The sequence below is a fragment of the Xenopus laevis genome, chromosome 1L (genome assembly GCF_017654675.1).
Source record: "Xenopus laevis strain J_2021 chromosome 1L, Xenopus_laevis_v10.1, whole genome shotgun sequence".
NCBI classification, from domain to species: domain Eukaryota; kingdom Metazoa; phylum Chordata; class Amphibia; order Anura; family Pipidae; genus Xenopus; species Xenopus laevis.
Window position 1 is genome coordinate 184088872 of NC_054371.1, and position 10723 is coordinate 184099594.

Consider the following 10723-nt stretch of genomic DNA (forward strand, 5'->3'; position numbering starts at 1 on the left):
ACAAGATAATTGTTTGTAACTCAAAGCAGGTACAACATTTTTAGTAGACATCCATTACAAAATAGTTTTATTTAGTGAAACATGTATGCATTTAAAAAAAAAAAAAACTGATATCCCAGTTAAAGTCATACAACTCTTAATACACATCACAACTGGAAATTAACCCTCTATTACTTTCTGCCAATCTTGGATGAGTGCATTTTAAGGGGCAGATTTATCAAAGGTTGAGTTTTAGAGGTTTGCGAGGTTTTTTTTATACCTCAAATGAACTCACAACTTGAAAATTTTCAGATTTAAAAAAAATAAATAAAACTCTAATGGAAAAAAACGAAGTGAATTCGGGTTGAAGAAACTGAAAACTCGAATTAATAGAGTTTTCCGCTGGTAAAAACTTGAATTGATCGAATTAATCTAGTTTTCTGCTGGAAAAAAATCTATTTAATCGTGTTGAAGTGACCTCTGCCATTGACTTCTACATGACCTCAACAGGTTTAAGCTGGAGTATTTTCAGATTCAAGCAATTTCTAGCTTTGGGATATAATAAAATTTTACAAAAACCTGAAAATTTTGAGGTTTTTTTAACCCTGAAAATTTTGAGTTTTTGACTGAAAACTACTCTTGAAAAACTAGAATTTTTTGTTAAAACACAACTCAACCTTTGGTAAATGTGCCCCTAAGTGTGTGCCGTTGCTAAGTAGACACTTGATAGAGGATGTGTATGCAATAGCAAAGATGTAGTGTGGTTTCATATGTGCTGATCCTCAACCAGTAATCCAGTGGCTTGTGTGGTCCACCATCATTTGAATGATTCATTCCTCTTTTATTTACATTCTAACCTAAAAAGCCTTCTTCATCCTGACCACAGAAAGAACAATTTGAACTCTCTGTGAATTAAAGTTCAGTTTACATATTTCATTGAAGAACATTTCCAGTGTTACACAGACACATTATAAATGTTTTTCAGTAAAAAAAAATAGCTTTAATATGAAGTTACATTTATGGCATAACAGCACAGAGGTACTTGGGTGTTGTTTTTTTTGTTGTTGCTTCCTTCATTATGGTCATTCCTGCAAAAGCCCCTACCACCCTTAGAAGCAAGATAATCATTGCATCATTTATATATTGAGAATTATAGATTGATCTAAATAAAGCATTGTTAGACTCTGGAGTCATGCTTCCTTGGCAAAGTTAAAGAAAGTTGTTTAGCGCAAGGATTAATCCTTAATCCTCACATTAATACTATAATTAAAATGAATGCTAACTTTCTCTCCTGCTGATGCCAGTCAAAGCTCTTGTTAAATATAGTTTTACAAGGTTTTAATTTCATGTAACTCTCAGATGGTCATTAATTCATTACAGGGGTTCCCATTCTCTACAGAGGTCACCATGTGTTCAAGGGCTGCTATATCTTAATCTTTTCTTTAGACAAATACTATTTGTACAATGCCCCGATTGTGGCCTTTTTTTTCCCAGCACACTGAGTGGTTCATTATAAATGAGCCCAATTTTCTTATTAATACAAATGCAAATAAGTAAAAAAGGAAGAACTATTTATTTAAATAGGACATTATGGGACATGGCATTCTCTTATTTCTGAGCTTTTTGATTTCCGGATTATGGATCCTATAAATGATGCCCTCATACTTAAATGAAATGTAAGTATGATGTAGAGACTGATAGTCAGACAATTTGCAATTGGTTTTCATTTTTTTTTAGTTGTTGCTTCTGCAATTTCAGCAATCTGGTTGCTAGGGCCCAGATTACCCTAATAACCATGCATTGATTTGAACAAGAGACTGGAATATAAATAGGAGAGGATCTGAATAGAACAATAAGTAGCAATAACGATAAATTAGTAGCCTTACAGAGCATTTGTTTATTTAGATGGGAATCAGAAAAAATGCAAATAATGAAAAAAAAAAAACAATAAAAGAAAAAACGGCCAATTGAAAAAAATGCTTAGAATTAGCCATTTTATAACATATTAAAAACTAACATAAAGTAAACCATTAACCTAAAATAAAATACAGTGTATATGTTATCATTAAAAAGAGGAAGCATATAGTAAACGCTACAGAACGTTAGCAGATATGAAACCATTGTGGATCTCACTTTAGCAGCAGTTTCTGGGCAGTCATAAGGGAAAGGGAACTTTTTAATAAGAGTACAAATCTAAAAACCAGCGTCACTCATCATGAGACAAGAGGGTGCCAGTATGTGACAAGAACCTTGCATGGAATCCAACTCCTGTGCCATACAGAAAGAGGAAACTCCCAATAACATTATTCTTTAAATAGGATGATTTGATATATGCATTTGGCAGGGCTGTGCAGAAACATCTAGAGCCACAAATTAAGTTAACTCTGTTGGGTGGGGAGGTGAAAGAACAATCTGGAGATATTAAAGGGCATGTTTACTAAAATTGGTGATAAATATCTCTGGAGATGTTGTCCATGGCAACCAACCAGCAATTCGATTTAAACAGCCACCTATAAATTAAGGTGGCCGTACACGGGCAGATTTAAGATGCTGATTCGGGTCCTTTAGACTGATTTGGCAGCTTATCTGCACATGTATGGGGCCCTCCGACAGGCCTTTCCGATCGATATCTCGATCGGGGAGGCTTGATTTTTCTGTCGGATTGAGGACTGAGGTTGTACCAATGAGCACCACAGAGCGATCCACTTCTAGCTTCTTCTTGCTTCAAATTTCCCGGGGCAAACGCATGCGCAGTTGAACGAATTAGCTGACTTTATAGTTAAAGTTCAGCTTTTCGTTCTATTACGAATGTGAAGCCACGCGAAGAAGAAGGAAGCCGGAAGAGGATCGCTCCGTGGTGCTCACTGGAAGAACTCTGGGCCGGTCCAGTTTTCTGCTGATAGGAGCACCAGCCTGGGGTTTCAGGTAAATCAATACATTCACTTGGGGTGCCTAACATTTGGCCTTTCCTTCTCCTTTAAACACAATTCTGCATAATTTCTAATAGAGGAATTGAATCTGAAAACTTACTTTAGTACCTTGTTGTACAAAGCAAGGTTCTAGCCTTCTGTACCAGCCATAAGCAATCACAGCCCTTTAGCATGGAATATCTGTGTATCAGAAGAATATCTATCTATCTATATTATATATATATATATATATATATATATATATATATATATATATAAAAAATACACAAAAGTCATTAATATCTTGTAAATTATATTCTTAACGGAGAGTTCTGATGTCATCAATTATACACGGTAAGTTCTGATGTCATTTCTCTCACATGACTCACTGAAACTTTTACACCATGTTGCAAAATATGAGGATATTAGAAGTTATCTCGGAGTTCCATGACCTGTATAAAAACACTCAGCCTTCGGCCTCGTGTTTTTCTATGGTCATGAAACTCCTCTGTAACTCATAATATCCTTATATTTTACAAGAGGGGTACTTTATTCACTATATATATATATATATATATATATATATATATATATATATATATATATATATATAATGTATACAGTCTAGTAACTACTAGAATGTATACATGGATCTGCTGTATGGTAGTTCCCCCCCCCCCCTCCCTAGCTGCTTTCAACTACAAAGTTTGCGCCGGAGTGGCAAGGGGCCAGGCCCTCCCAAAATGTTTTCTTCCCAGCCAGGTCAGGTAGACTACTGTATGTATATTATATACCCACACATATATGACAATATACAATTCACGATACAAAGCTGATTACTAAATTAAATTGTATCCACGTTACATGACAGCATGCAAACCAGTGCAATCTCATTACAAGGGGTTACTGACCTGCCAAATACTTTTTTTCAGTTTGGTTGTTTTCAGATTATTCACTTTCCTTTTTTTTTTTTATTTACATTTTTCAAAATTTAAATCCTGTCCCTGGTGTTTCAATCTGGCAATTCAGTAATCCAGGAGCAGATTATGAACAGTTACAATTTGCTCCATTAGTTCATACATGTCTCAGCAGCGTCTGCGGAACATTAGCAACTAGTGTATCAATTCAAACAGCTGCCTTTAATGAAACTCATGGATTCTGGCAGGGACAGAGAGAAGAAATGTATCAACTAATGTAAAATCACAGTCAGTAACCCCTCCCCCAAGCTACTTTAGAAATATATAATAAAGTGAAAAGTGAAACTTTAAATCTCAACATTACAACAATGGTGGACAACTTTAAAAGCATGTAAGATAACTGTTATAGAGCAGCCCAAAGTGCAGTATATAAAACAAATCATTTTATTTTTAGGCTTTAGTTCTCCTTTAATAATCTCCTTTAATAATGTCAGTAAGTATTGTATTGATGCTACAATGAATGAAATAACAGGACATGAATATTGCAGGCAGGATCACAACTGTGGCTATCACTTTCTTGTAAGATAAACTGATCACTGAGCTCAGGCTACACATAAAAAAAAGGAGATACACACTTCCAAAGTACTTAAACACACATAATGTAAAGATAAATTAAGCTTTTCATAGAGTAAATCGCATAAATCCATTTAGTAGAATAAAAATATTGGTGGTGGGAATTGTGCATATTTATTGCTCTTACCCTACGGTCCTGTTTATATAAGCATCTCTAAAGTATTGCCTAAACTGCACATAGAGATATTAGAGCTAGTAAAGGGGTTGTTCACCGTTAAATGAACTTTTAGTAGGAGTCATAGTCTGCGACAATTTGAAATTGGTTTACATCCTTTATTATTTGTGTTTTTCGTGTTAAGTTAGCTTCAGCAGCTCTCCAGTTTGCAATTTCACCTGGTTGCTATGGTCCAAATTGTCCTAGCAACCATGCATTGCATTGAATAAGAAACTGCAATATAAATAGGAGAGGGCCTGGATAGAAAAACGAGTAATAAAAAGCACAAAAGACAATGCATTTGTAGTCTTTACAGAGCATTTGTTTTTTAGATGGGGTCAGTGACCCCTATCTGAAAGCTGGAAAGAGTCAGAAGAAGAAGTCAAATAAACTAAAAACTATATATATATAAAAAAAAAATAATGACAACCAAATGAAAGTTTGTTAAGAATTAGCCATTTTTAACATACTAACAGTTAACTTAAAGGTAAATTAAGGGTCAATGATCCCTTGCAAGTAAATAGTCTGTGTAGGCGTGGGGATCATCCATGCCTTACTTGAAGTTGTTGAAGCAGAACGACCAGTGCCAGACTTAGTCATGTTTCAGCTGTTGCCAGCAGCAAATACCTTTCCAGATACTGAGGTAGAAAATGCCTTTACTTCTGAATAATGATTTTCCCTCAATGCCTGGCAGTACTAAGGGCTCAATTGTGACATCCCCAGGGACAGGTCCCACTCCTGCTGCTGTTTTATCCCCCTCATCACCTGACACACCCGGAGGTGCCAAGCTGATTGTGACCTCATTTCTGCCTATATTTATCATGGGACGGAAAGCAATGCAGTGATGCAGTAAAATATATACGTCAGACAACGTCATCTGCACACGGAGCCCCACTGGATGTGACAAGGCAAATGGCAGCCACATATGAGCGTTTGTACTTGCAATGGTGCACAGGCTGTAGTTCATTGAGTCTATGTGTTGACTAGTTGTGTGTGAGGAGGGAGATTGTGCGTCTCTTTCACTGACATACACTCATTATGCGGCACAAGTGATATTACAACCGTGCCGTTCGTTTTTCCCTACCGTGTAGCCTCTCTCCATTTCACTGTCTTCGTACCGGAATGATGGAATGTAAACCTCCATAGCGTTCGGTATCCCCTCGATGAAGGCACAGGGCGGCCAATGGGAAGCTTCCCAGTGATGATGTCACAGCTCGCGCTGATTTCTGCTGCTATAGGAGCCCTAAGCACAAGAGGCACTGGGCGGCACAGCACTGGGGAGAGCCATATGGAAGGAGCTGTTGTCATGTGACGCGTCACGTGACCGGTCTGAATGTGGAAGTTTGCCGGATTCCAGTGTTGTTGCATAACTTGCCTGCCTGGTGGAGGAAAAGCTGACTCTAGCGCTGACATTGCGTTCTCTCTCTCTCTCTCTGTGCTAAAGGACATAAAGTAGTGACCCGCGGTGTCTACCAGGAAAGCCAAATAACGCACAATCGGAATGAATGATTTATGGCACCGGGCTGGTACAGAAAATAGGGGCTGGGCTGGCGGCAAGGTTGCCGGGTCTAATTTTCAAAAGCAGCCAAAGTCATCTTAAAAAAACCAACCCAAAACTTGCCAAGAGGCACTTCAAAAATAGCACAATATGTGCAAGAAAAAAAAGTCTAATTATGCCTTTTTCAAATTTTCACTGTTTTGAAATCTTTCTATGAAGCAAAATGGGACAGATTTGCCTCTTCTTCAGGGATGTAACTACAGACGGCCGGGAGGTACAGGGACCCTATAATTAGGATTGCCGCCTTTTCTGGGAAAAAAATACTGGCCTTCCTATATATTAATCTTTTTTTCCCTATTACCGGTAACATTGAAATCAACCATTATTTTTACGGGTCAGGCCAGGTGGCAACCCTTCCCATAATACATATACGGTTTCAATTAATATTGGTAAAACAGCTCAACCTCTAGACATTTTGGTGGCCAAAAAATTTTTGCCCCAAAATTGTCAGAAATTGAGGAAAGTCACCTGAAAATGTTAAAACACTTAAGAGTGACGGGAGACTGGGGTACAGAGCCCAAAATCTGGTAACTCCCAACTTCTACACCAGTCAGCCCTGCTGCATGCTGGGTATTGTAGTCTTAACTTAAACTTGGCAGTTGGCAAATTGTTAAACAAAAACTACATTACCCAACATGCATTGGGTGATGCAGGCTGAGCACATTAGAGCAAGAATAAACTGTGTCTGGTTTTCAAAGTACAAACCAGCCAAAGGCCCAAAAAGTAGCCCAAATCCGTACCTTGGCTAGTTTGTACTTCAAAACCCGCCTGGGCTTTAAATTAGTAGCCCAATTTGGCTGGAAAACTGCCAACCAGGCAACCCTGGCCAGCTGCTACATTACTGTGTGTAAATAGCAACGGGCAAGAAATAAAAGGGTTTATATTCAGGGTTTTAGTTAGAGAAAGTGGAAAGGTTTTAGTAAATCACACATTTATCTATTTTATGGAAACCCCCGTACGGTTGTTTTTCAGCACTAAAAAGCTAATTCTAAGCAACTTTTCAATTTTTTAATAGTTTTTAATTATTTGCTGCCATCTGGTTCTTTCCAGCTTTCAAATGGGGATCACGGACCCCATCTAAAACAACAAATGCTCTGTAAGGCTACAAGTGTATTGTTATGGCTACTATTTTTTCACTCATCTTTCTATTCAGGCCTCTCCTATTCATATTCCAGTTTCTTATTCAAATCAATGCATGGTGGCTAGGGTAATTTGGACTTTAACAACCAGAATGCTGAAATTGCTGAATTGCTGCTAAATAACTAAAAATAATCACAAATAATAATAAATGATAACCAATTGCAAATTGTCATAAATATCATTCTCTACCTAACAGTAAAAGGTGAACAACCCCGTTAAGGCAGTCAGTGTGATGAGCAAGAGCCTACACTGTACCCCAATATAATTCCTCCAGCCTCCATCCCAGCAGTCTCTGTCCATGCAGAAGATGTTGGGCTTTGAGACATTAGTACTTTATTGCCTAATGAAACCGGAAACAATCCACTTCCCCTTTACACAATTTACTGGTTTTGAATAGTACTCTGCGAATAACGTCTTTTTGCATTGCTCAGCAACATCAGAGAAATGCCAGAAAGAAATGTATCAAACAGAAACAGCTGCTCAGAAAGGGCTGAATCAGCTGAGAAATGTATCACCTTGTGTATCAAAGAGCAGTGTACTTGTACTTCATCCCAACTGAAATATAATGCATCCTTATTGGAAGCAAAACCAGCCTATTTGATTCATTTAATGTTTACATGATTTTCTAGTAGACTTAGTATGAAGATCCATATTACAGACAGATGCATTATCTGGAAAACCCCAGGTTCCAAGCATTCTGGATAACAGGTCCCATACCTGTACTACTGATAATTCTCAGTTCATGTTCTGTAATATTGGCAAGATTCACCCCAATTTTATGCTTGTTTCTCAGTGGCAACAACACATACATGTATGCCCATCCCATATTGTTTCTTTCTCCTAATACACCATTGTCCCTGTGTTGCAGTCACTTTTACACTGCTGCCAGTGTCATAATCCTTACACCATCTCATAAAACCAAACCAGCCTTCCCCCCCCCCCCATGTCATAGCTTTTTATGATCTACAATGAAAAAAATCCCTCCTGAAATCCTGTAGTTGCACCATATTATCCTCTCCTTCTGCATATACAGTAAACCCATCAGCAAGTGCTGCATGTTACTGTGTTATTTCTTCATTTGCTTTTTGCTGTGTTCATAAGGATAACTTTGTAAATAAGCTGATCTGGGCACGGATCTGACCCAGCAGTGGGGACTCGGATTTCTACAAAGTATTTGCTCAGCATGCATATTTTTTCCTTTCTATTTACAGTTTTCTAACTTTGATGATTGCACAAAAATAGAAGGCGAGGGTGCGACATCTGCTTTCCATCTGACCTGATGAGCATTTATGCGCTTGTGTCTACATGTAAGATATTTAAAGAACTTGAAACATTTTTGTTGTTGTTGAAGAGTGAAATGCAGAAATCATTTTTAAACCCATAGTTCAACAAAAAAAAAAATTCCAGTAACAAGAAGGAAATATACAATTTATTCTAATGATATTTATTCGTGCATCGGCAACGTTTCGAGCTATACCAGCTCTTTATCAAGCCCTTGATAAAGAGCTGGTATAGCTCGAAACGTTGCCGATGCACGAATAAATATCATTTATCACAGAACAGAGTGCTGCTGCAGTTACTTCAATCCATGTGTGAGAACCCTTTGCAGAGAGGAGACAGCGTGCACCTGTGACTTCAAACAGTGATTGGTGTGAGTGTGGCTCTTTACCTTTGAATTGTATACAATTTATTCTAAATTACAATTAATGATCTCCCATATCAATTATTATGCAACCTGGTTCGCTCGGGTAACTATTTGCATGCCGTCAGTTTTTTTTCTTCTGTGCAACAAATTTTTCCAACTTGGGATTTGATGACTTTCAGTTTATGCCTCTGTTCAGTGACTAATTTACTCTGGCAACGTTTCAGATGTGATTTTGAAATAATTGTATGAAAGAACATATTTGCTCTGTGCAAACTAGGTCCAACTGCTGATTTTGTAACATTGCCACCCTCCTGCATAACCAGGAAAAAGGGAATGTATCCTCAAGTAGCTGCACAGACAAGGTCCTTCAGCTGCTTAGTAATTTTCAAACAATGCCTTTATACAGCAGAAAACAAACACATGACATTTTATCAGCTGAAAAATGGCCACTAGCCACAGCTGGCTATCTGCTGAACCGAAATTTAACATGTTACCTGAATCAGAAAACTTGTCACAGTTTAATGACACTTAGGGCAGGGGCACACGGGCAGATTCAGGGAGATTTAGTCGCCTGACGATTTCCGAAGTCGTCTGAAGTTGCCTCACGAGGAAACTTCGGAAATCGAAGCGCCGTGAGTGCATTGGCGTTTTATCAATATAGCAGACAGAGGGCAGTTTGGGGAGATTGTTGCCAATCTGCCAGTGTGTCGCTGCCCTTAGGGGTCTATTTATCATGCTGTGTAAAAAGTACAGTGAAATATTGCTGGTGATATTGCTCATAGTAACCAATCAGATCTTTGCTTTTGTTTTGGAACTATTGAAATCGAATTGCCGATTGGTTGCTCTAGGTAACATCACTGCTTCACTCCACTTTTTTTTACACAGATTGACAAATAGGCCCCTTAGGGTAATGGCCGACAGGGAGATTTTGTTGCCCAAGATAAATCTGCTGAAAATGCTTCTCCACCAGCAATAATTTAAATCACCTGTGGTAAAAACTACACATTGTGAAGTCTCCTAAGGTTTCCTTGCGAAGCAACTTTGGAAAAAACGAAGGGAGGAATTCCACGATGCGTTTGGTGCAGACACATCACCATGTGACGAAACGCGTGCTGCGTTTTCATCCGACCGATAAATGTAGTTCTGACATACAATTCTCCTTCACAACATCCGACATGTCGCATGCATTTCGTCGAATGACGGCGTGTCTGCACCAAATGCATCGTGGAGTTCCTAAGAGCTGTGTAGATTTTGTTACAGGGGATTTCAATTATTACTGGCGAAGAAGCATTTTCAGGCGAAAAAATGTGCTTATTGGCCATTACCCTTACAGTACATTTTCAAAACAAGCACTTCTAGTATCGTGTTTGTGTCTACATCAGCCTACAACAACAACAAAAACCAGCAGTGAATTGGCTTGGTTGAGATATAAAGGAACACATAAAGCCTAAAAGGTGATACATATTTCAGGGACCTTTAAAAGCACATTTATTGGCAGATAATATTGAACTAAGCAATAATTTAACTGTTTAGATAAAGGTGGTATGTTTAGCGTTTTATGAATGTGGAGCCCTGTACCTGAAGAAGACCCTCCCCCACTTTGCGGGTATTGGGTTTTTAGAGCATTTGTCTGCAATAGATAGAGGCTATAACATGTTGGAGAGAAGCATGAGAAGAAGGCATAAATCTCATTTCAAATTATAGTTAGATCTAAACATAAAGTAAGAAAGACTAATTTGGAAAAAATGTCACCTTTGCCCAAACTCTGTGTATAATAAAAACTTCTGT

At 38.1% G+C, this 10723-nt stretch overlaps 1 protein-coding gene across 1 annotated transcript in view; it reads right to left on the reverse strand.

Moving 5' to 3' along the window:
• snx24.L (sorting nexin 24 L homeolog) overlaps window positions 1–5962 on the reverse strand; it is a 95555-nt gene extending 89593 nt beyond the window's left edge. Inside the window, exon 1 of the mRNA XM_018264200.2 lies at window positions 5677–5962. Within this exon, the coding sequence (XP_018119689.1) occupies window positions 5677–5736 (60 nt within the window). The 5' untranslated portion in view covers window positions 5737–5962. The remainder of the gene's footprint in view (window positions 1–5676) is intronic.
• Window positions 5963–10723: the final 4761 nt, after the last annotated feature.